At 59.1% G+C, this 24,491-nt stretch overlaps 3 protein-coding genes across 4 annotated transcripts; 2 read left to right on the top strand and 1 right to left on the bottom strand.

The window, feature by feature from the left end:
- Positions 1–550: 550 nt before the first annotated feature.
- On the bottom strand, positions 551–5,684 carry KLHDC8B (kelch domain containing 8B). The gene is made up of 6 exons (XM_043442573.1): positions 5,251–5,684; positions 3,812–4,321; positions 2,595–2,759; positions 2,041–2,265; positions 1,838–1,939; positions 551–1,409 (listed from the first exon to the last, which is right to left on the bottom strand). Exons 2-6 carry the CDS (start codon positions 4,185–4,187, stop codon positions 1,213–1,215), a joined length of 1,065 nt encoding a protein of 354 aa, XP_043298508.1. The 5' UTR covers positions 4,188–4,321; positions 5,251–5,684; the 3' UTR covers positions 551–1,212.
- A 3,017-nt stretch (positions 5,685–8,701) lies between these two features.
- On the top strand, positions 8,702–12,611 carry CCDC71 (coiled-coil domain containing 71). Of its 2 annotated transcripts, none has more exons than XM_043442571.1 (2): positions 8,702–8,842; positions 10,905–12,611. In XM_043442571.1, exon 2 carries the CDS (start codon positions 10,957–10,959, stop codon positions 12,340–12,342), a length of 1,386 nt encoding a protein of 461 aa, XP_043298506.1. In that variant the 5' UTR covers positions 8,702–8,842; positions 10,905–10,956; the 3' UTR covers positions 12,343–12,611. The 2 variants fall into 2 exon arrangements, with proteins under 2 accessions (XP_043298506.1, XP_043298507.1); XM_043442572.1 differs by lacking the exon at positions 8,702–8,842 and adding an exon at positions 8,918–9,338.
- An 85-nt stretch (positions 12,612–12,696) lies between these two features.
- LOC122424593 (laminin subunit beta-2-like) lies at positions 12,697–24,475 on the top strand. The gene is made up of 26 exons (XM_043442566.1): positions 12,697–13,710; positions 13,794–13,879; positions 14,009–14,190; positions 14,350–14,464; positions 14,545–14,618; positions 14,717–14,905; positions 14,974–15,037; positions 16,419–16,618; positions 16,705–16,825; positions 16,908–17,096; positions 17,195–17,374; positions 17,502–17,614; positions 18,145–18,224; positions 18,310–18,466; positions 18,831–18,977; positions 19,147–19,305; positions 19,393–19,514; positions 20,009–20,129; positions 20,832–21,024; positions 21,118–21,261; positions 21,348–21,579; positions 21,655–21,818; positions 22,348–22,587; positions 22,680–22,900; positions 23,458–23,554; positions 24,066–24,475. Coding segments are annotated over exons 1-26 (3,996 nt in total). The 5' UTR covers positions 12,697–13,708; the 3' UTR covers positions 24,470–24,475.
- Positions 24,476–24,491: the final 16 nt, after the last annotated feature.

Here is a 24,491-nt window from a genome sequence, read left to right as displayed (position 1 = left end):
AACCTCCTGCAGTCAGTATGGCTGCAGGGAAAGCAGAGTCAGCAGCCCCTATTGGTGGGCAGCAAAGACTGGAGGAGGAGGCCAGGGCTGGCAGCTTTGCTTTTTTGGGAGACTACTGCCTCCAGGGCGTCTGGTGAGTGGCCACACTGCCATGCCTAAGAGACAGCTTCCCCACAGCTAGGACAGAGGGACCCGACCCCCACTGGACCCCCACCCCCACCACCACCATGGAGGTGAGCAGAGGCCTGGAGGAGATGCTGTGTGACATGGATCTGGAGGTCATCTTAATTCTATGGTATTTGTTTTGTGAGCTCTAACACCTAGGGCAGTGGGAGAGGGTGGTCATCCTAAGTCACAGAAGAGGACCAGAGGCTTAGGTGGGGCTGAGACACCAGAACCCTTTGAGGGCTGAGGCCAGATCCTAAAGGCTCCTCTAGACCCTCATTCCTGGGAAAACTGAGGTCCCCAGAAGAGAGCCAAGGACATAGGGGTAACATAGGTAACATAGGGGTAACATAGGTAACATAGAGTCCACAGCAGAGGCCACAAGCCGGAGTTAGCAGCACTTTTACTTCCACATCTGAACCCCCTCGGTCCTCACAACAGCCCTGTGAGGTAGGCAGGGCAGGAAGGTCCCCGAGGTCCCCATTTACAGATGAGGATGCTGAGGCACAGAGAGGTGAAGTGACTTGCCCGAGGTCACACAGCCAGCAGTGTGAAGGGCCCACAGTCAATGTTCTTCTGGCCCTCTGGAGGTCCCCACATCGACGCCTACACCCCTCTGTGTTCCTGCCCTCTCTGAACTCTTCTGGGTCCATGGGGGCCTTCCGGGCAGGCTGACAGCGAGGAGTTTTCAGGAATAGCCACTGGGGTGGGCCTGATCAACTCCAGGTGGGCACCGAGCCGTGGGGCGGGAGGCCAACTCTGCCTTCTCCCACTTCCCAGTTGGTCAGAGGGCCCAGTAGTTTCCAGAGCAAGGGTGGAGCTGGGCATGGTCCACGAATGGATGGGAGTAAAGGTGGGAAGAAGGGTGTGTGTGTCCTGCGCTAAAGATGAAGGCCACCCCCACGTCCCAGGGGTAGTGTCTCAAGTGCCCCGCCCTGTGTCTCCCTCATCCCACAGAGCCACAGTGAGCTTTCTCAGCAGCGAAAGGAACCACAGACACCCGCTCCTGGCACAGAACTGCTCCTGTGGACAGGTCCCATCAGGCATTCAGACCCCATCACGCAGACACAGTGCCTCCACAGCCTGACTGGGACCCTGGGCCACACCCCCGATGGCAAACAGCCGAGGCCCAGCCTTCAGACTAGAACAGGAGCAGCGGGCTGTGGGCATGGCTGGCAGTGCCTCCCAGCGGCGCCGTGCCAGGCTGAAGGCCTCTACAGAGCCCAGGGGGCACGGCTGGTTTCCTGCCAGAAGGAGACAGAGTGTGTAAAGGGCACAGGCTGCAGGGGCTGTAGCTCGTCTGCTCCCTGAGCCCACAGCATGGCCCAGCATGCGTTGCCCCAGGACGGGATACCCAGGGTCTTGCTACCCGTTGCCCCCATTTCATTACTCATTCATCTATTCATTCACACTCCTACTTCTCCATTCATTCAGTGGTCATTTGTCCTGTTTCTATCTTCTGGGCCCCTGCTGCTGCAGAACCCACAGTTAGGTGCTGAGAGACACCCCAAAGGCTGAGCCAGGTAGACCACCCACTGACTGGTTGGGAAAGGATAACTCAAAGTCCTGACCCCTGGAGTACCTAGAGAAGGGCAGGAGGTAGTACTCAGGCAGAGGGCTACTGCTTCCTGTCTCGGGCTCCCCTCCTGCCCCAAGCCCCACAGAGACTTACCAAGGCCCCCAATGGCCACGACGTGGTCCCCAAGCGAGCCAACCACAAAGTCAGCTCTCTTGTCCCTCATGCGCAGGCTGCGTGGCAGCTTGGTCCAGGAGCCTGCAGGAGAGGTGAGGAGGTGAGAGCTAGCCCCCTCACTCACTCTGCACCCCTCCAGCCCACGGAGAGTGGGAGGGTAGCCCACACCAACCACTGCTCACCATGCTCCAGGTCGAACATCTCCACAGTGTTGACAAAGTGTGGGCGGGAGTAGAAATTGTGGGGCCCGGGCTGCTGCAGGCCACCCAGGCTAAAGACGCTGCCTTCGGCCATGGCACAGCCGGCAAAGGCCCGGCGGCTGGGCAGGCTTGGGTGTCGGGTCCAGGTACGGGCCTCCAGATCAAAGGCCTCAAAAGCAGTCACTGGGAGCTTGCCCTGGCGGCCCCCTGCCAATGGAATTGGGGCACCTGGGAGGCGGCCCTAGTGGGGGTGGGCCTGGCAGGCCCTTCTTTTACCAGGTTGCTGAACCTTCACCACTGCCCGCCCCAGCCACCCATACCCAGCTGTGTGCACACCAGAGCATGGATCAACCCCGAAGATCCATTGGCGCTGGGCTTTGGTTTTCCAGCCTCAGCAGGGCCACCGAAAGCACCTCAGAGCAACCCTGACTCAACCCAACAAAAGGGCTCTTGTCCCACCATCCCAGACTAACCTATAGGGATACATTTGAAGCTTCTGGACCTCAAGCCACTTTGGCACATCCCCAGGTCCTTACCCAGGACATAGATCTTGTTTCCATGCAGGAAGGTGGAGGCCCCGTAGCAGGGTGTGGGCATCGAGGGCAGCGACAGCCAGCAATCCCGGCGGGGTTCATACACCCGAACCTGGGCCTGGGGGGCCGTGTCAGGGCCCATTCCCCCCAGTGCATACACCATACCATCTGCAGAGAAAAGAGTAATACAGACTATCCCTGGGCCTGGCCACAGTCCTCCACCCTGACAATTGCCCTGGTCAGGCCTGGGACACACCTATTTACAGTACCCCCTCTCTAGCAGCAGACACCCTCCTGCCTGCGTGGTGTGGGGGATGGGAGAGCTAGGATCCACACTCTGGCCAGGGCCCCTTCAAGTGAAGAGCAGGAGGCAGTTGATCTAATTATAATCCGTCTCCGTCTCCCTGGAGACGCTATGGCAACCAAGTCTGGCATCCAAGCAGGACGGTGGTCAGACCTAGAGGCCACAAGGTGGGAATTATCATGGGGGAAGAAGGTTGGGGGTCGGTTTAAGCCAGAGGTGGGGGCCATATGGAGATCTGTTCAACAGGGAGCTCAGACTGGGGAGGGGGCTCTGGGGATCAGCTGGGGGACTGGGAGAAGGAGCCTGGGCCTGCAGGATGAGGGTGCTGTCCATGAGCCTTCTGCCAGCACTTTTGTACCCTGTCCTCTCACTAGAGAAGGTTCTTGCCCTGTGACACCCTCAGAGTCAGCTTGGGGGCATGTCTGAGGGCCTTGGGGAGATGGCCCATCAGCTAAGGGCTTCCATGGCAACTGCCTCCAGGCCAGCTTGGCTTTTGTCCATCTCCTCTCCCAGGTTTGTTTGTGTGGCGCGAGGAATTTAAGCACTCGCTGGGCTCTGAGCCAAGGCCCTGCTCCCCTCCCCCCCTCCCAGACTATTTATAACTATGGGAGCTATTTGGCCACCCCTTCTGGTCTCTCAGAGAGGAGGAATGGGGCAGAGAGGTGGCCTGGCCCTCCCATCATGCTGGCGGCTAGCCAGGGCTCTGAGTCTCAGCTCACAGCTGGAAAACGCAGTTAAGGCTGCTGCTGGCCCAGCTCAAAACTAGGTACAGAAGGCTACAGGAGGCAAATCCATGTCCAGGGCACCCAGGCAAAATGTACAGCTCCCACCCAACCTCTGAAGGTAAAGGGACCAGGTCAGGAAAGGATGGAGGCTGCTGGGGCACCTGAGGGACCTTCCCTGGGAGGCCACTCACCTCTCTCCACAGTTGCAACCCCCATGGCGGCCTGAGGGAGAGTGGCCCGACGCTCCCAACGGCCCTCGTCAGCCAGGAAGGCCTCCACAGCAGCTACCGGACTCTGGCCCTCATCCACACCACCCACCACTAGCACCTGCTTGCCCAGTACCACAGCAGCCGCGCCAGCCCGGGCAGTGGGCAGGGGTGCCAGTGCCACCCACGTGTGCGAGGCCATATCCAATGTCTCAGCAGTGTCCAGAGGCAGTCCAGCCCGACCACAGCCCCCCAACACAAGCAGGTGCCCATCCTGGTACGCCACTGTGCCATATACCCGGCAGGTGGGCATGGGTGGGAACACCTGCCAAGCAAAGGCCCGGCCTCCTCCTGTAGCCATGGTGTTCACCTACAGTGGCAGGCCATGCTATCTGCTCAGGCTGTAGGCCTCAGTGAAGGGCATGATGGGGCCTCATCTTGACTCTACGGGGGCTATAAGGGAGTGTGGGGCCAGTCCAGGGACTTGGTCTTCACCTACAGAAGAGAAGGAAAATGAAGAGTCAGAGCCACTGATACTGATGAGCACCCTGGCCCCAAACTGCTGGTGGGAAAAGCAGAGGGAGGACCCACCCCCACTGGCTAGCACACTGATGTGGATTCCCTCCCGGAGTGGGAAGGAGGGCAGTCTCCCAGTTACCCAGGCAACTTCCCCACTGCCTCTGGGGCTCGAGGAATTCTCCCATACCTTGCCCTCACCTAGTTGCTCCCCAGTTAAATCCAGGTCTAGGTGGGAGGTAAAGTAACTAGGATAGGACTTTCCACACCAGCCCGGTTCCCTTCCCCTCAACAGTCCACACCCTGGTGCTCTGCACTGGTGGAGTTAGACTGGACCCTCCCCTTTACTGGCTTCCAGGGTGCTCTGGATAGCCATTGGGGTCTCCCACCTACTGCCAAAGATCAGACTCCAGGGTATCCTTACATCCCATTTGGGAATCATCCCATAGAGTCCATCCATTCCTAGGCAAAAGACCAATATCACGGTGGTGGAACCGGGAGGGGAGGGGCTGGAGGCCAGAGTTCCACATTTCCCCTCAAGGTCTATCCTCAGGGGTCTGCCCATGCCAGGTCCCCAGAGACCAGCCTTCTTGATGTCCGGAAAGGGGAGGAAGGTGATTTGGGGAACCTAGGAGCACTGACTGGACTCTAGGTTCCCAGAGTCCAGGGCGTTGCCAGCAGGAATGGATAGCTGGACTTTACAGCTGATCCCCAAGTTCCCAGGCTTCTCCTTTCCCAAGGGGGGTCCATATTCCTAGGACCCCTGGCGCCAGGGCCTCCTGGCCCCAAACTTCCAGCTCGGGTAACGCGGAGGTGGGGGGACGGGGGGGCGGGTCCTGACAAGCGTGCTTGGGGCTCTACACCCCGCGCCCCAAACTTCCCCTGAGCGCGGCTCCCGCGGGACTCACCGGGCCGGGGCTCCGGCGCCGCCGGGCGCAGGGTCCACGGCTCTGGCTCCGCTGGTGCCGGCTCTGGCTGGGGCTGAGGCCGGGCGCCGGCGGGGCTCAGGCTCTGCTCCGGCGCGGGGCGGGGCTGGACGGGGTCCGCCCCTCGTCCCCCCTCCCGACTCGGGAAACCCTTCCCCCCTGCTTTAACCCTGCACCTGCCGTGGCCGGAGCAGGGCGCACCGACCTATGGTCACCGGCACACGGGTGAACAGACAAGCGGACACGTGGACACTGGGCCTGCCCAGGACTTGGGGTCCGACCTCGGGCGGCGGGGAGAAAGGACGCGGCGATGGGCCTCGCGACCCGTGTAGGATGCGGGCGGTTCTGAGCGGGACCCAGCCTGGGAGCACCCGCGAAGGGGCCGACCAGCAGAACCTGGGGAATTAGGGAGCGGGCGCCCGCCCACCGCTACTGCGCTCACAAGAGCCTACGACAGGCTTCGCGGCGGCGCCCCCTTGAGGCCTCTTAGGGAATGGCCTGGGCCTTTGGCGTGGGCAATGGCTGGGTCTCCCTTCCCCAAGCTCGAACAGGGCACAGAAGAGGTTGTGTGATGCACATCGAGGCTAGCCGTGGGTGGAGGAGCAGAAGGTGCCAGCCTCAGTCCTTGACAGGCCCTTCCACAGGTCTGGGTGGGGACAGTTCGTGTGGGGGAGTGTACCTGAGCAAAGGATGAAGAATCAGAGGCCACGGACCTCCCAGGCAGGTCACTCTGGGCTTGTCCCGTGGGGCCTAAGGCCTGGGCTACTCTGGGACCCTAGGCACGTTGTGACTGTCCATCCTCACGGTCCTGTGTCTGCCTCTAGCCAACTCTGGGGTCAGGCGAAAGCAAGTTGGTGTGACAGAGGCCAACCTACCTTAGACCCAGACCCTGGCTCATCCTATCTTCTGAGCATTAAGAGTACTGGCTGAGTCTGTGAGCTGGGGCCCATTTGTACAGGTCAGTGGTCACCTAAGAGCAGAGGTCCTCATGGATGTTTGTGCTTGCTACCATCCTGTCCCTATTTTATAGACAGTCTGCCTCATTTTCCCCAGAAGCACACCTGGAGACTGAGACACAAGTGCACATAGTTAGTGTGGGAAATGAGGACAAGAAGCACCAGCAGGGAAGTGGCAAGAAGACAGGGAAACCAGCCAATTAAGGGTGTGTCAAGCAAGTTCCCACTGTGGGCAACTGGGACCAAATCCTGCTGGGGACTCTGGGAGCCAGTGTAGAACCATGGGCCTCACATTATTGTTCCAATCAGAGCAAGGGTTGCTAAGGTACTGATTCTCAAACCTCCATCAGAAATGGGCTGAGAGGAGCTCCGGGGCATGAATACCTTAGCCTGCCTTCTCCATGACCAGAGAGTATTCAGTCCCTTTCAGGCCCTGGCAGATGGAGTTAGAGGGCCGGCAGGGAAATGGTGCCAAGGCTGGTTGCAGATCCTGGCTAGAAGGCTTCCATCCTCCCACTCCATTCTCTCAACATGCTCCTCACTCAAACCACTGGTACCTTCCTCCTTAGAGTATTCACACTGTCCTGCACACCCTCTCACATTTCTCACTATTCCCTTTCCAGGCCTCTTCCCCCTCTCCTTTCCAGCAATTAAGCACATGAAGGCCTCCTACCTTTAGCTACCTCCCAGCACCCAAAGTCCCTCCAGTGTCCCCTTCCTTCCAATCAAACTCTTGAAGTCATCTTCTCTTACAGGTTCCACTGCCTTAATGTCAGCCTTCTTATATCTGCTATCACTGCTCCTCAAAACTTTGTCTTGCCAAAGTCACCATGGGACACCATAAAAAATGGGGGAGGGGCGCTATGATCTTTTTCTTAACTGAAATTTTGCTGGCATTTTCAAAGCTTCACCCCTTGTGACCTTGGCTTTCTCCTGTTGCTTGTCCTGCCTCTTGGAGTCTTTTACAGGCCCTGCTTTCTCTCCCACCCTAGGAAGAGGCTCCTCTAGACCCAGCCTTAGCTTTCCTCCTTGGCACACAGACTCCTTCCTGGGGTGATCCCTTCAAGACCACTGGCCTCCTTCACATCTAGATCTTCACCAGATCTCTGCTTTGGTGGATATGGGTCTAGGGTCCATCACTCAGGGCTAGAAAAGATGCCAAGTGGAGGGAGTTCCCTCATGGTCCAGTGGTTAAGAATCTGCCTTGCAATGCAAGGTTCAATCACTGCTCAGGGTACTAAGTTCCCACATGCCTCAGAGCAACTAAGTCCATGTGCCATAACTGGAGAGTCCATGTGCCACAACAAAAGCATGACACAAGGAAGATCCTGTGTGCCACAACTAAGACCTGACACAGCCAAATAAATAAACATTTAAAAGATGCCAAGTGAAAAGCAAGGGCTGGATCCTGGGATGACCCTGTGGTCTCTTCACCCTCATCTCATCTGATCCCAGTCAGCATCCACCAGAGTCTAGGTCAAGTCAGACTTGGTCCTGATGAATGATCCCAGAGAGTCCCATCCCAGATACATTGGGTGCCAAGAGGCAGAAGGATCAGCCTCCCCTCAGAGAACTAGGTACCCCAGACCACATTCCTTCAGCCATACAATTCCCCTGGTTCTAACGTCTGGAAGAGATACAGACTGGGGATGGACCTACCCTTTTTTTTCCTCCATTTTGCACTGACTTCTAGACTGGACATCACCAGAGATGTATCTTCTTTTCTGGACACATCTAGGCCCATGCCATCCCTGGAGGCTGGGCTCTGCTTCTTCATGGAAGTGGATTCTATTTACACAGGCCTGGCCCCACTTGCATACAGAGGGCAACTCTGCTGGCTTTGGAGAAGCTGTGGAAGAGAACTTGGGCAGAAGGTGAGGCTGAATTGGTCCTAAGAATGAACAGTTAATTCTCAACCATGGATGGGGCAGAAATGGGACTCACCCACAGTTGGGGACTGAGAGTGCTAAGGTGGGACTTCCTGATTGCACCCTCTGAGACCCTGGCCTTTGAGAGCCCACAATTCCCTTCTCTCTACCAACACAAGGGGACTAGAAGCATTTACTCCAGAGGAGCAGGAGAGTTTGCATTTCCTGCTGGATATCTTGGCTATGCTTAAAGGCACAAGGGACCCCAACCATCAGGGCTGAAGCCCTGAGGTGCTTAGGGGCACAAGGTTAGGCCTCGGGTGGAGTATTTTTCTCTTTAGAGGTGCCCAGACCCCTCTGTATAGGCACAGAAACATAAGAGTAGCCAGAGGATCCTGGGGTTTTATGGGGAATGAGGAGGGCTATAACCAGTGCCCAGATGAAGCATCCAGACACCCTCTGTGACTGCCCATAGGCTTCTAAAAGCACCTCTGCCCCTCACACTCCTGCACAAGCTCCCAAAGGTTTACAGCGGCCCCTGCTGCCACCTCCTCCAGGAAGTCGTCTCTGGTTCCTACTCGTCCGGCCCCTAGAGTTTGGGGGAAACGGGGGTCTCGGGGGGTCAAGGGTCATTAGGGCGGGCCAGGTCCCGGAAGCGGAAACGCGGTGACTTCCGGTGCGCAGCAGGCGGCCATGTTGGATCAGCGAAGGCGGCGCAGAGGCGCGTCCTGGGTCCCCGCGGCGTCGCCGGTAGGTTGGGGCCGTGGGCCTAGCCACGCCGCGGAGGGGCCGTCCGCGAGGCGGCAGGGCGGTGGGCCGGGCGGCCGGCTCTTTCGGGACCAGCGCCCTCCGGCGGCCGGGATGAGACCCCCCCACCCTCCAGCCCGTGCCCAGAGACCCCACCCTGGGGCTGTGCGACCCGGTCGAGCTCCCACTCCCTGCTCGTACATTTCGCTGTCTCTAAGGTCCCCCGCGTCAACTCGGCTTGGGCACCAGGAACGCGAACTCCCAACCTGAGGGCCCTGATCTTCCCTACTCTACCCCGGTTCCGCTTGGATGGGGCTGCTCTCGTCCCGCATTTTTCATTAGTTTCCCCTGACGGTCCCAGGGATAGTTGAGAAGTTAGGGGTCAGGCTGCAGCCTCTGTTTTCCGGAGCCTCTTGGAAAGCCCAGAAGACCCCTCCCAAGGGCCCTGGCCAACCTGGACGGAAGAGCCACAATTTACCCCCAATATCTGTACATGGAGGTAACAGTCCCCTCCTTTTTGTACACTTCACAGCTCTGGGAACTACAGCCTTTGGCGGGGGTGGGGGTGGGGGAATAAAAGAACCAAAGTCATGTGCAAGGACTGTACTTGGAGAATGGCCTCGGGAGAGGGGAAGGGCCCGAGACACCTGAGGATCCAAGAATATTTCCAAACAAAGGGCCCCAGGGCACTTCCTCCAGGGAGTTCTGAAAACTTCTGCTCCATTAGGGTGGAGGAGGAAGCTGCACAGACGCACCTCCTGGCCCCAGGGACCTGCCTGATCCCAGCTGATCTTATAGTGCTCCTGTGCGGCTGCAGAGCTGCCTCTGGGACCCCTCAGTGCTGGATTGGGAGAGAGATTAGTCCTGATTGACGGCCTGAAGCTTCTTCAGAGAAGCCTGGGACAACTTGGCTCTTGCCAGAAGCTCCAAATGGGCAGTATCGAATTTTGCACTTTTAAGCCTTAATTAGGACCCCTCAGATCTCTTGGGCCCATTTTATTAAGCATCTTACTTGGAGTCTGTGGCTCCCACTGTCAGACCTTGGGCTCTAGGTCTGGCTGCCTGGCTCCAGGCTGCCTGATTGTCTAGTTGTTGTTCAGGCAGTTAGTCGTGTCCAACTCTTTGAGACTGCATGGACTGCAGCACGCCAGGCTTCCCTGACCACCACACCAGGCTTCCCTGCCCTCACCATCTTCAGAAGCTTGCTCAAACTCATGTCCATTGATTGTCTAGAGATAATTTATTAGTACCTGCTACTCATCTTTTTCAGTTCTGTTGAAGGAGAGTCTGGCTCTTTCTCTGGGCTTGCTCTCCATGGCTCTAGTGCTAGGAATTGTACCTCTGAGTGGCTTGGCTGGGAACTCTGAAAGTCAGAAATGGTCATGAATTTGGGGTGTAAGTCTGGGCCCTTAGGCTGGCACTCAAGCAGCATTCAAAGCGTGTACTGCACTACCTTCACTGGTTTTTTCAGCTGACCCTCCCAGCCCTGATCACAGATTCCTGTTATAGCAAGTTTGCCCTACTCTTTCTCATTTCGGAGCCATTGCATTGGCTGTTCCCCTTTTTGTACCGTCTCCACGTGGCCCTTTCCTGTTCATCACTCACATGCCACATGGGTATTCCTCTCGGGAATCCTTCTGTTGGCAAGCTGGGCTGTATGCCAGTGTGCATCCCGAGAACCTTAAGGGTATCTCTGTCTTACCTTCTGTACAGGGCTCCCCGCAGACAGAGGTATTTACCTATATTCCCAGTGTTGAGTTTAGTACTAGGATTTTGGCCAAACTCAGATCTTTCCAGGGGCCCAGCAGTAGGTTGGATGGTCTGATTATGGGCACGTATCCTGAAGAAACTGACCAATATGAGTTCACCACCTACCCCCCAACACACACTCCACCTTGGTAGGTGGAGAAGCTTGAGGTTTTGCTCCACGGAGTGCTTGTCTCACTCTGACCAGGCCCCTGTGTGTCCAGAGATACTATTATGAATGCTGGCCCTGATTGACCTGTCGACCTGTCCTGGCCCCTATCGTGGTGCCCTTCTTAACTCTCTTCCTCTTGCCTTGGAGGTGCCAGGCGCTGGTTTTTGGATCCCCAGGCAGACCTACAGTGCCTAATGCCATGAGCGTGGTGGTGCAGCATGTGGAGGAGAAAGCTGTGCACTCCTGGTCACGGATCTCCACGGCGGGGAAGAAGGCCCTGGAGGAAGCGCTGCTTGTCTTCAACCCCATGAGCCAGGATCTCAGTGCCACTGAGGCCCAGCTTGTGGCCTTCCTGCAGGGCCTGCGGGATGATGGCTTCCAGCCTACCATCCTGCGCAGCGGCGATGTCTATGGCTATAGTTCGTGCACAGCCAACCCCCCAAGCCAGACAAAACTTCAGGCTCGTGCCCCCACCCCAGCTGCCACATCACCTCCAGCCAGTGCTCCCCAAACTGCCATGCAGCTGCCTGCGGGCCGGGCCACGCTGCTCCCCATGCCACTATCTGGCAGGCTGGCCAAAGCGTCCACCCCAGCCCTCGCCAAGCATGCTACCACCAACCTGCTGCTGAGCTCCCTGAAGCAGTCAAGTGCCGGCCGTGCCCAGGGTGCGGCGGTGGGCTTTCCCACCCACCTCTATCCAGGTGTCTACCCTGCCATGCGACTCTCCGTTGTCCTTGAGGCCCTAGTTCCCCTCAAAACTCCCGTGGCCTGCTTGGGTGCCAAACACAAGGGGCAATCACTGCAGCTGTCTCTTGCGGACTCCGCCCTGAAGGTGCGGAAAGGTCAAGGGAAGAGGCTGGGGAATGCCCAGCTCAAAGCTCCCAGGAAGGCCACAAGCAAGGGCCCCAAGTGTCTGGCTCGAAGAGGCCCCAGGTCTGGACCCCGACAAGGCACTGGGCTCCAGAGCAAGACCTGCAAAGTCACTGGGTCTCTCGATGGCCCACGAATGAAAGATGGCAGTGCTCTGGGCACCAAAGCAGCTCAGGCCAAAGCTGCCCGTGCCCAGGCCAAGGTGGCTCAAACACAGGCCACAGCCACCCAGGCCCGGGCCAAAGCCAAGGCCGTGCAGGCCAGGGCCAAGGCTAAGGCAGCTCGGAGCAAGGCCAGGGCAGTGCGGGCCAGGGCCAAGGCCAAAGCAGTGCAGGCCAAGGCCAAGGCCAAGGCTGTGCGAGCCAAGGCCAAGGTGGCTCGGACCCAGCCCAGGGGCAGGGGCAGGCCTAAAGGGTCTATTCAGGGCAGGACTGCAAGGAGGAGCCGGAAAAGCTGCCCTGAGACTGCGGGGCAGAAGAGGAAAAGAGCTGAGGAAGCAAAGAACCTTCCTCCCCGGAAGAGAACACGGCTTGGGCCCCGATCCCCTAAGGTGCAGCTCAGACCTGGAACGGCAAGGCTGCTGAAGTCCAGGGCCATCAAGGTGGACAGACTGGCCTCAGACGACGAGGTGCGGCAGCAGGCTCAGCGGATCCTCCGTGTGAACCTTTCCCCTGTAGTACGACTCCAGCCGTTGCTGCCACACTCCGCACCCTGACTTCTTCACACAGCGACGTTTGGGGAAACCAAGCCCTGTTTGTGTGTGGCCAGCGACACAGTGTGCAGTGCGCATGGATTCCACAACCCCAAGGACTCTGGTTGCCTCTCCAGGGCCCTGAGGGCCACTGACCTCCTTTCAGAGACTGGAGGAGGTGGGGTGGGGTGGGCGGGCAGAAGGGGTGGTCTCATGGCGCAACGCACTGTGACTTGTTGTTATTCAAGTTGTATGTTTATTGTTCCATCTATCACGTTTTATACCTTTCCACCTTCCAGTCTCCCTGCCTGCCCTTTGTGGTCTTTTTTGCGTATGTGACTGCTGGGAGGCCAGCTTGAGCATGTGGGAAAGGTAGCCCCAGGAGCAAGGATCCCAGAGAGGGGCCTGGTTGCCTGGGGAACATCATGGATGTGAGTGAAAGGGGGGCGGCCGAGCCGCTCAGAAGTGGGACACCTCCCCTTGGGGCTGCCCTGGTGTGTTACCCAGATAGGTCCCTTGGAGGAAGACAATAGGTGGCTCCGTGGGGCAGCTTGCAGCTGCAGGTTTTTAGGCCAGTGAAGGGGCGGTGCAGACAGCTGGCCTAGTCTACTGTGGCTGAAACCTTGGGGCTTTGTCGGGGCTTGTCTGGGGCAGGGCCAGGCCTAAATTGGCTGAAGTACTGCCTGTTCTCTGTTCTGCTCCCTCCAGGAGAGGGTCTTGAATTTCCCCAGTTGATGGCAGGGGGTTGGGGGTTGAGTCAGGTCAGGGTGGCTCTGGGTTGTAGGGCCACAGAGTCTCCTTACTGACCAGGACCCTCTCGGGTGGGTGGAGTGCTGCGATTGCTGAGCCTGGAGAGTTTGCACACTGCCTCTCCGTGCACTCCGCCTGGGTTCCAAGCGCTCGGTTTCCAGGTCCAGCCTCAGCACGTTTTCCAACAGGGCCTTGTGCATTTCAGACATTATCGGTTCTGTCTGCTTTAGAGAGGGGGCAGGGCCCTGGGCCCTGGACAAAACTAGCTCCCTGCCCATCTGCCAGCCCTTCACTGGCTGCCCAGCCTGAAAGGCAGCGTCTGGGGCTGGCGGGGAGGGGGACACATTCCCCAGAGGCTCCTGGAGAACAGCCTTTCACTGCTGGGGTGGAAGCCTCATTTGAATGAGAATCAGGTCTTTTCTGCCTGTGCGGGTTAGTCTGAACCGTGGCCCCACTAGCAGAGAAGCTCTGTGTGCCCTCCTCCCCACCTTCCGTCTGCATCTGGTGGCCGCCATTAATATCCTGTCCCCAGCCACGGCCTCCCTTGGTTTCTGCAGCTCTGGGGACCTCCCTGCTCCCAGCTGCGCCGTGGCCCCACCCTGCATGCTCCCTGCCTCTGATAGCCTGGCGTTCAGCTACCATGTGAGTATGGGGATGAAACCGAGGGCCGCATTCAGATCCTCGGGACAGCCCAGCTAGGGGCCTACTCTGCGTCCTTTTCTCAGGCCTGATGCTGGCTCCCACTGCCCAGGAGCCGCAGCCGGGCTAGGCCCCCTTCTTTTAGCCCTGCTGCTGCTGCTGCCACCCATGGGTGAGAGATGGTCTTTTTCTCTGAGAGCCTTTTGGGGGTGGGGGAGAAATCACCAGGGCTCCCTGGGGGATGGGGTGAGGTGGGGGAGGGTACCCCTAGGATCTCTACTCAGACCCTGCCCCCTCCTAGTCCCGGCTCCCAGAACAAGTGCCCAGGAGGTACCAGACGTGGTGCCTCCACCCAGCTGCTCCGGGGGCAACTGCCACCCACCTACTGGCAATCTGGTTATTGGCCGTGTCCAGAGCCTTCGAACCTCTTCCACCTGTGGCCTCCATGGCCCTGAACTCTACTGTGTTGTCAGTAAACTACAGGTAGGGAGAAGGCTATGGCCTCTGGAGGTGGTATCTTTGGGTTTTCTTGGGCAAGTTCAGCTCCTGCAAGAGATCAGGTCATTGCTGTGAAGTTTTGGAGGAGGGCGGGGGCCAACCATGCACTTCCTGCCGAGTAACTCTCTGCGGGCACTTCTCCAGGACTCTGAGAATTGCTGCTTTTGCGACTCTCGGGACGGGAAAAGCCATGGCATTGAGAATGTGGTCTCCCGGAGTGACCCTGATGGCAAAAAGACCTGGTGGCAAGCAGAGAGCGGTGAGGGTCCTTGTGTGCCCCTGTGTGCGGGTCTGGGCTCGGGTCAAGGCCTGGCCGCTGAGCAGCCCTTGTGGTTACAGGTATTGAGAATGTCACCATCCAGTTGGACCTAGAAGGTGCCTTTTACTTGACGCACCTCGTCATGACTTTCAAGGTGACCCAGTGCCCCACCCTGAAGGCTTATTCTCTGCCTCCTGATCCTGACCACTGACGGGTGCCCCTGGTGACCCAAGGACCCTCTCTCGTCCCCAGACATTCCGCCCAGCAGCTCTGCTCCTTGAGCGCTCAGCGGACCACGGCCACTCCTGGCACGTGTACCGCTACTTTGCCCACAACTGCTCAGGCCTCTTTCCTGGGATCCCTCCTGCCCCTGGCCACAGAGTCGGTGACCTCGTCTGTGACCAGCGTTACTCAGACATCGAGCCTGCCACTGAAGGAGAGGTCAGGCCCAGAGGAAGGAGGGTGGGGCCCTGGCATGAAGCCAGAGGCTCAGGCTTGCTTCTTCGCAGGTAATTTTCCAAGTTCTGGACCCAACCATTCTGGCGGAGAACACAAACAACACGGAAATTCAGGGTAACTATCCCACAGTCAGTCCTGGATTCCCTGTGTGTCAGGAAAACCAGAAACCTGCCTGTGGGAGGGGAGATCCTGCCTAAATTTGTGCGTTAGTGGGGCAGAGAGGCAGGCAAGCCAGCTCAGCCCCCCAGCGATTGTTTCCCAGCCCTGCCGCATCCTGGTCTTCTACCGTGGTCCCTGTTATGGCTCCCCGTCCATGTCCCATTACTGCTCCCCATACCTGTGCCCCATGCCCAGGGACCAGCATGAGTAGCAGTTTATATTTCTGCCCCATCACTGAAGTCCTTTGTGAGGAGGCCCTACGGTGGGCCCCATCACTGCTGGCCCCGCCAGCCTAATCTTTATCCCCCATCTCTACTCCTATCACACGTCCCCTGTAAACTCTCCACTCTGTGAGCCTCTGTCACTGTTCCCCATCACAGCCCCTTCAGGGTCCACTGTCTGCCCTCCCACCCTGCCTTAGTTTACTGCATTCCGGAAGCTGCCGCCAGGTGGCACCAGCGCGTCTCTGGGTGTGACCTCTTCCTTATAAAGCAAATCTTGTTAAAGGACAGGAGAGACTTAATAACCCAGCAGGGCAGCCCAGAACCAGGCCAGGAGAGGGCCAGAACAGGAGGACAAACCCCAAAGTGGCTTTTTCTCTATGTTCTACGATCTCCACCCACCTTGACTTACTTAGATTATTACCAGCTACTGTGCGTGCACACACACACACACACACACACACTCTCTCACACACACCTTTCACCCTTCTAAGGCCTAGAGTGTGTTCCTCTGATCAGAAGAAAAGGGACCTCTGGCAAAGAGATACAGGAGGTGGCCTTGGCTTGGTAACTGAGTTAAGCTGTGTAGAGAAAGGGGGGCCGTGGACCCATGGAGCCCCACTGTGGGCCAGGCATCTTCCGGGCAGTGCTCAGTGAAGCAGATCAAAAGGGTAACTCTTGGAGCGGACATAACAAATGAGAGGGGCAGTCAATAAGTACACATACCTCATGTGGTTTAGCTGGGTGATGAGCTGATGTCTGAGTCTAGTGACGGGCTGGGGAGCAGGGCCCTTTACTGCAATGGGGAAGCAGGTTTCCTGTATCTAGAGATACCAGAAAGGGGTGTCCAGGGAGCAGTGGGATGTTCATGTCTCAGCCCCGGGGTGATAGCAGGTCTGACGCAGCACAGAGGTGGGAAAATCACCATTGGGCTGTGGTCATCCTAAAACGGTATACTCAGGGGGATAGGGATGGGAGAATCGCACAGCGAAGGTGCTGGAGGAGGTGGCTTCAGTGATGTAGAGAGGGGAGAAACCCCCCGCAATTCCTGCTCTATCTTGGGCATAGAGGGATCACAACCTCTATGCACTGGAGGGCTCTCCATGTGTCTCCAGAACTCCTGCGTGTGACTAACCTCCGTGTGAACTTCTCCAAACTTCACACACTGGGTGACAGGCCCCTGGGGGGCCTCAAGGGCCACCCCTTCTACTACTATGCTCTCTATGAGCTAGTGGTTGGAGGCAGCTGCCTGTGCCACGGCCATGCCTCTGAGTGCAGGCCCGCACCTGGGTCCCCACCCAGCGTGGAAGGCATGGTGAGTACTCTCAGAGGGACATCAGTGGCTGGTGGGAGGGTAAGCCAGGGGACCAGGTCGACTCATCTTGCCCTCCTCCCTGCCAGGTACATGGCCATTGTGTCTGCCGCCACCACACCGCTGGTACCCACTGTGAACGCTGCCAGGGCCTGTACCAGGACCGCCCGTGGCAGGCAGCAGAGCCTGGGCACCCCCACGCCTGCCAGAGTAGGTGCCATGCCGTGCTCTGTCCGGCCACACCTGCCTTGGGTCAGCCCGCTCCTTACCCACCTTCTTTGCCCCGCTCCAGAATGCGAGTGCCATGGGCACGCCCGCAGTTGTCACTTTGACATGGCCCTGTATCTCGCATCTGGCAACATGAGTGGAGGTGTGTGCGATGCATGTCAACACAACACAGCCGGGCGCCACTGTGAACTCTGCCAGCCCTTCTTCCACCGGGACCCCCGGGAGGACCCCCGTTCCCTTCACTCCTGCAAACGTGAGCCCTCCGATCCCCGATCCCAGTTGTGACCCTGATCCGTAAACTTCACATAACCTCTGACCTGACTCTGTGCCCACTTCTGACCCCTGATCCAGCCTGTGACTGTGACCCTGTGGGTGCCCTGGAAGGGGGTTTGTGTGATGCCTACACAGACGCTACCCGGGGCCTCCTCTCTGGGCAGTGTCGCTGCAAAGTTCACGTCTGGGGCCAGCGCTGTGATTCCTGCCGGCCAGGTCACTATGGCCTGAGCCTCAGCCAGTCAGAAGGCTGCCAGCGTGAGTGACCCTCAGCGTGACCCTCACCCCCAGGTCCTCCTTGCTCTGTCCCCAGTTACTGCCCTCATAGCACGCCTGCCCCCTCAGCAGTCTCGTAGCACCCTGACAGCTAGCTGTGTGCCCTTAGCCTGCAGGTGCGACGCCCGGGGCCGCGTCCCCAGCACTCATGCCTGTGATCCATCCAGCGGTGCCTGTCACTGCAAACGCTTTGTCTCTGGACGGGACTGCAGCCGCTGTCTGGTGAGGCTTGACCCCACCCCCACCCCCCCGCTTCTGATCTGACCTTGACTTGGGGTGCTGAGCTTCTAGAAGCTGACAAGTCCCAGACTGTAAGAAGTGTGACTGCAGACTGAGCCTTGAAGGTGGGTCGGTGCCACTTCCTGACCTGGTCACCAGAGTCAGCGCCGCTTTGGCTAGCTGAGCCAGCACAGGGAAGCTTTGGTAACCAAAGAAGGAAAAGCAGTTAAAAGGAGTGGCAGAAGTATGGTGCACTGAGTTTAAAGGTGTTTCACAGTAGAAGTGCTTGAAGGGGCACTCGGGGCATCCCCTTCTTGCCTCCATTGAACATTATAAGTCCTTTAACTTTTATTTCACTCCTGGTCCTGTCATCTTCTTACCTCTGTGGAACCTCCCCTCTGTGGAACCGTGCAGGAGTCCACCAGGGGCCCCTCTAGCCTTCCGAGATGGACACAGAAGAGCATTCAAACCTTGAGGTCGCCCCCCCGCCCACATCTTCCTCTCCTTCCTTCACCCACCTTTCTCTCTTACAGCCTGAGTTCTGGGGTCTGAGTGGTGACTCTCTAGGCTGTCAGCCCTGCGACTGTGACTTTGGGGGTGCCTACAGCAACAGGTACAGGGCAGGGCCTGGGGGTCTGGGTCCTGCGGGGAGAGTTGGGAGTCAACTGTGTCCCGTTCCCATCCCCACTCTGGCCCAGGTGTTCGGCAGGGCAGGGCCTCTGCCTCTGCCGCCCCCACCTGCATGGCCGCCGCTGCCAGGAACCCCAGTCTGGGTACTTCTGCGCCACCCTCGACCAGGCCACTGCCGAAGCAGAGCGTGGCCAGAGCCTCCGGCCTGCTGACCCCCGGCTGCCTGTGAGTGTCCAGCAGGGGCAGGGGGAAATCAAGGCTCACACCTTGGGGCTTAGGGCAGGGAGAGCACATCCAGAGAGAGCTCGTTGGAAGAAGAGGCCAGACAGGGTTAGGAAGGTGAGGCAGGTCCAGGTGGGGGTGGAATCAGCACGGTTGGAAGTTTGGTGACTTGAACAGAGTCCATATTCCCACGACAGGATTTCCCTGGTGGTCCAGTGGTTAGAACTTTGAACTCTCGCTGCTGAGGGTCATAGGTTCAATGTCTGCTCGGGGAAGTAAGATTCCACGAGTTGCAAGGTGTGGCCAAAAAAAAAAAATCCCGAGCCAGGACAGTATGGAGGGACACTGACACTCAACTCGCCCCCAGGGAGCCCCCTGGCCTGCTCCCCGCTACTGTACCCCAGCCCCAGGGACCTCCTCTGGGTGGCTCGGGCCCCGACTGTGGAGACAGCGTGACCCTCGCTGTGCCCTCCAACGTGCCAGGCAAGCCCAGTACAGCCACCAGCTGCCCAGGGTAAGGACTCCGAGGGGCAGGGTTGGGTCACAGGTCACTAGGTCTTAGTAGGGAGGGGCTCACGCCCTGGGGCTGTGGGTCGCTGGGATCTAGAGGAATGGGAACCTAAATTCTGAGTGTCCTCAGTCCTGGAATGGTCTGGGCCTGGGAGTCCGTGTCTCACATCCAGACCCCAGGGAAGCCCCCGGCCCTGCATCGGGGAGCTGGCTCTGCACTCGGGAGGGGCTCAGACTTCGCCCGTGTGGTGGACGGGGCTGGCCTCTCTCTGCCGGCACCCCCAGTGCCTCGCGCCCTGGACTATGACATCGTCCTCCGCTATGAGACCCAGGTCAGTGGCCTGCTTGCCAGGCAGGTGGGTGGGTGGTGCCAGGTGGTGGGTCGGGGCAGCTCCTTGACTGCTGGCTCCTGATTCTAGGCACCTGAAGTGTGGCAGGCATTAGTCCGGGTCCGTGCCCAGTCGCAGCCCCGCAGTGCCCGCTGTGCCCATCCGCTGCCCTCAGAGCAGCTGTTCCAGGCAACCTTGACCCATGGGCACAGGTAGGCTGGACCCTGTGACCCCCAAACCAAGACCCTATTATGGAGCCAACACATTTGAAGCAATACCCAAACGAAGTGGGAAGCGCTCAACATGTTACATGTTTAGTTGATAAATCGTGTCCGACTCTTTTGCAACCCCATAGACTGTAGCCCACCAGGTTCCTCTGTCCATGGACTTCTCCAGGCAAGAATACTGGAGTGGGTTGCCATGCCCTCCTCCAGGAGATCTTCCCAACCCAGGGATCAAACCCGCGTTGTGTGCATTGGCAGGCGGGTTCTTTACCACTGAGCCACCAGGGAAGCTAACATGTCACAGAATATTCAAAACAGGGGCCTAATGTAAAACAGGGCAGGGTTTAGCACCTTGATCTTTCTTCATTGGTCATATGATGAAACACTGGACCTCATGTCTGCATAGTGGAAATGGAACGTTCCTGGACCACATGATCATGACCTCCTCAGCCCACCCTTACTCCTCTCCCTGGTCCCTACAGAGCCGTGGTTCTTTCCAGACCATTCTGCTTTGAACCTGGAACACACTACTCCGTGACCTTGCGGCTGTGGCGGACCAAGGAGGGGCGGAGACCTGAGGGGGGCACGATCCTCCTGGATTCAGTGAGATCCTAGGGGCTCCCCGCCACATCTGGGGGAGACACAAATTATAGCAGGACATTGTGGGTGCAGTGGGCCCAGGGACAGGGGGTCTTGGAGGCCTAGAGTTGCACCAAGAGGACTGAGGTAGGTGGAGAGAGGAGGGAGGAGGATCCAGGCGGGGGGAATGCATGTGCCAAGGGTAGAAGGTGAGCCAGGCAGGCCCCAGGCCTCACAGGACCTTGTGGGCCAGAGGAGGGGCTTGTCCTGAGGAAGTGGGAGCCCTGGAAGGGATTGGAGCAGGAAAGACACTATTAGAGGGTGGCTGCTGCAGTGATTCTGAGTGAGGATGGCATTGCCTACATTGCTTTGGGGCCACTGATGTGTGTGTGTGTGAGTCTCAGTCATGTTCAACTCTGCGACCCCATGGAATTCTCCAGGCAAGAATACTGGAGTGGGTAGCTGTTCCCTACTCCAGGGGATCTTCCTGACGCAGGTTTCGAACCCTGATCTCCTGCATTGTGGGCAGATTCTTTGCTGTCTCAGCCACCAGGGAATCCCTGGGGCCACTGGAGACGAAGTAGAAACAGACTCAAAAGAGAAACAGGAAAGCGGCAGGAAGGGGCTGTGATGGCCAGTGTGTACAAACGGAAATTCCAGCGCAGGTGGGAGTGAGTGGGACAGGGCTTACTGCCCCCTGCCCCCCACCCTCTACCCTCCTTCTAGGTCATTCTTCTGCCACGAGTTAGAGAGTTGCCTGGACTGAGGTCTGTGGACCCTGGGGCCCCGCGGCGCTTGCAGGAGCTTCACGAGGAGGGCTGCCTGGAGGCAGCAAGAGTGAGCCCACCCCGAAGCATGCCTGAGGCCTGCGCCCGCCTCGCCTGCAGCATCTCAGCCCTGCTCCATGGAGGTGGCCTCGGTGAGCGTGTGGCCATGGCTGGAGGGGGATTGGAGGACAGGGGTTGCAGTGGGCCCCGCGGGGTTCATCTGATCTTGCCATTTCTCCTGCCAGCATGTGAGTGCCACCTGCAGGGGTCACTGAGCACCGAGTGTGCCCAGCTGGGGGGGCAGTGCCCCTGCCGCCCTAACATCACGGGTCGTACCTGTGACCGCTGCCTGCCTGGGACATTTGGCCTCGGGCCCACCGGCTGCCGTGGTGAGCCTTCAGGGCCCGTGGGTGTGGGGTCTGGGACCAGCATGTCATTCCTGTACGTGGCTTGATCGCCCTGTCACTTCCCGCAGAGTGCCGCTGCCACCCCGAGGGGGCTGCCGGAGCCGTCTGTGACCCTACGAGCGGGCAGTGCACATGTCGGCCGGGCCTCGCTGGTCGCCGCTGTGACCGCTGCCTCTCTGGCTGGTGGGGCTTCCCACGCTGCCAGCCCTGTGCCTGCAATGGACACGCCGAGTCATGCCACCCGCTCACAGGCGTCTGCCAGGACTGCCACGGAGCCACCACGGGCCGGCACTGTGAGAGGTGAGGCTGCGCTGAAGGGTTGGGAAGGGGTCAGGATGAGGGGCCAGGCCCCGCTCCATGTGCCTCTGCCCCCAGGTGCTTGGACGGCTACTATGGAGACCCCACCCTGGGCTCAGGCCAGCGGTGCCAGCCCTGCCCCTGTCCTGGGCACCCTGGCTCAGGCCTCTATCATGGGACGTCCTGCCGTGTGGATAGCACCAATGGACGTGTCCTGTGCCTCTGTGCACCCGGCTATGCAGGTGAGGCACGGTTGGCAGTGACCAACCCATGGCCCCGCTCACTTGTTCACAGTCCTGTTAGGTCCACAAAGCAAATCTTTGCCAGTGCCACCTGTGAGTTTGAGCTACAGGCTGGGCTCCTCTCCTCAAGGAATTCCCGTTCTTTTTTTCTGGCTGTGCTGGGTCTTTGTCGCGGTGCACAGACTCAGTAGGTGCAGTGAGCGGGCTTTTCTAGTTGTGGCGCTTGGGCTTAGTTGCCCTGGGGTATGTAGAATCTTAGTTCCCCAACCAGGGATTGAACCTGCGTCCCCTGCATTGGAAGGAGAATTCTGTACCATTGGACCACCTGGAAAGTTCCAGGAGTTCCCATTCTTAATGAATTAGAGGTGTGAAACTTGTAGGCCAAGAAGATGGGCCACAATGTGGCTATCCTATCCTCTGCCCTCCTGGCTGGCTGGCCGACTTTTTGGCTGGTTAAGTGGGACCCAGAGGCCTCAAAGGTATAGGGAGACACCTAAAATAACCCCCTCTCAACTTTGATCCACTCCAGGCCCCCGCTGTGACCGCTGCTCCTCCGGCTACTTCGGGCACCCCTGGCCTGGAGATGACCCCAGAAGGAGTCCATGCCGGCCCTGCCAGTGCAACAACAATATTGATCCCCATGACCCAGCCGCCTGCGACCCTCACAGTGGACATTGCCAGCGCTGTCTGCACCACAGCCACGGTGCTGGCTGTGCCCACTGCCGGCCTGGCTTCCACGGCAGTGCCCTGCGCCCAGGGGGCTGCCGGCGTGAGTGTGTGGGTGGGGTGGTGAGGGCGTCCCAAGGAGGGAAGGGTTGGACTCGCATTCCTCAGCCCCTGTCAAGCCCTTCCTGTCCCCAGGCTGCAGCTGTGACCCCCGAGGCACCAGCCCTGTGAGGTGCCCACCTGGGGCTGAAGCCTGCTTCTGTGACCTGGTCAGTGGGCAGTGCCCCTGCCGCCCCCACACACTGGGCCGGGACTGTAGCCGCTGTGCCCCCCTCTTCTGGAACCTCGGGGGGCCCCGGGGCTGTGAACCCTGCAGCTGCCACACCCGACACACTTTGCAGCCGGGGTGTCACCCAGTGAGTCAGCCCGTGTTGCGCGTAGCACGTAGCCGTGGCCGGGTGTGAGTGCATGTCTGTGCCTGTGACACAGTGTGATTTAGGGCCCGTGCGCGTGTTAATGCGACCGCCAGCAGGGGTGTGCAGGGCTGCGAAGAGCTGTGTGTCTGTGCTCTTGTGTGACATGAACTGTGAGCAGACCTGAGACCTCACGGTTCCAACCCCATTCACTTGGTGACTGACGGAGACGAGGTCTGAAGTGTGTTCTCGGGTCCCTGCTGAGGACAGGGAGGGAGTCAGAGGCCGTGGAGACAGTGGGGCACCCGACTCAGGACACACAGGGGCCTGTCAGGAGTTGAGAACCCAGAGGGCCCGTCTGGGGATGGTGGGAAAGTTGGGGCAGGCCTGGGGCTCAGACCAGAGGCCGAAGGAGGGGAGAAGCCTTCAGCCAAGCACAAGTGTGGGTACTGCCGGGGTGGGATCAGGGCCGAGGGGAGGCACCAGTGGGCTGCTCTGAGCGCTCTTGCCCTTCTCCCTCCCTCTTTGGTTCACTGACTGGCCACACTCTTTTCCCTCAGGTCACGGGTCAGTGCCCCTGCCGGGCAGGATTTGGGGGCCGCACGTGCTCCCGGTGTCGGGATGGGTACTGGGGTGACCCGGAGCAGGAGTGCAGAGGTGAGCAGGGCGCGCTGGTTCACACGCTCCACCACCACCAGGGGTGAGGCTGTCCTGACAGGGCCCTTGGGGTGCAGTGGAGGAGCAGGGGATCCTTGGGCTTAACCTGAGGGAGTGCACCACGTGTTCATGGCTGTTTCCTCCAAAACTTAAAAGTAACAGTCGTGAAAACAGCTACAGGGAAAGAGTGTAGGCAAGGCCACGTCAGGTGGGTCTGTGGAGCAGACATGCAGAGTGCTTCTTTCCTGACCCCACCTGCCAGTCTTGACCCGAGCTGACCCCAGCCTGGGCTGCAGAGCCCCCGGAGCCCCAGGCTGTCTTCCTGCCCAAAGGCGGCCACTCAGGATGGCCCCTCTGGCCAGGGTAGATGCCAGTACCCCTGGCCGTCCGAGCAGTGGCTTAGGAGAGACCACCACACTCACACAGGGCGATTTTCCTCTTCTAGGCTTGTGGAGGCGGGGCTAGGGTGAACGCCACCTGCTCCCTGCCCTGTTTTTGTCTTTCCCCACAGCCTGTGCCTGTGACCCCCAGGGCTCCATCTCGCCCAGCTGTGACCCACACACAGGCACCTGCCGCTGCCGAGAGGGCATCTCAGGGCCGAGGTGCCAGGCGTGTGCCCGTGGCTCCACAGGCAGCTTCCCACACTGCACATCCTGCCCTCCCTGCTTCACCTCCTGGGACCAACACCTGGCTCCCCTCCAGCTGCATCTGGACACCGTGGCCCATGAGGTGGCCGCCCTGCGCCAGGGCATGCCTGGCTGGGGTGCTGGTGGCCAGGGAGGAGACCTGCAGGCCCTGGAGGGTAAACTCCAGCAGGCCCAGACACTCCTGGAATCACTTTCCCCCACCGGAAGGCCCCTGCGACAACTTACAGAGTGGATCACCGGACTGAGGCAAGGGGTCTGGGGTCATTAGGGAGGAGGGTTCCAGCTGGCCT

This window comes from Cervus canadensis, chromosome 22, assembly GCF_019320065.1.
Source record: "Cervus canadensis isolate Bull #8, Minnesota chromosome 22, ASM1932006v1, whole genome shotgun sequence".
NCBI classification, from domain to species: domain Eukaryota; kingdom Metazoa; phylum Chordata; class Mammalia; order Artiodactyla; family Cervidae; genus Cervus; species Cervus canadensis.
The sequence above is the reverse complement of the archived record's forward strand: the minus strand, read 5'-3'. Positions and strand labels throughout refer to the sequence as shown.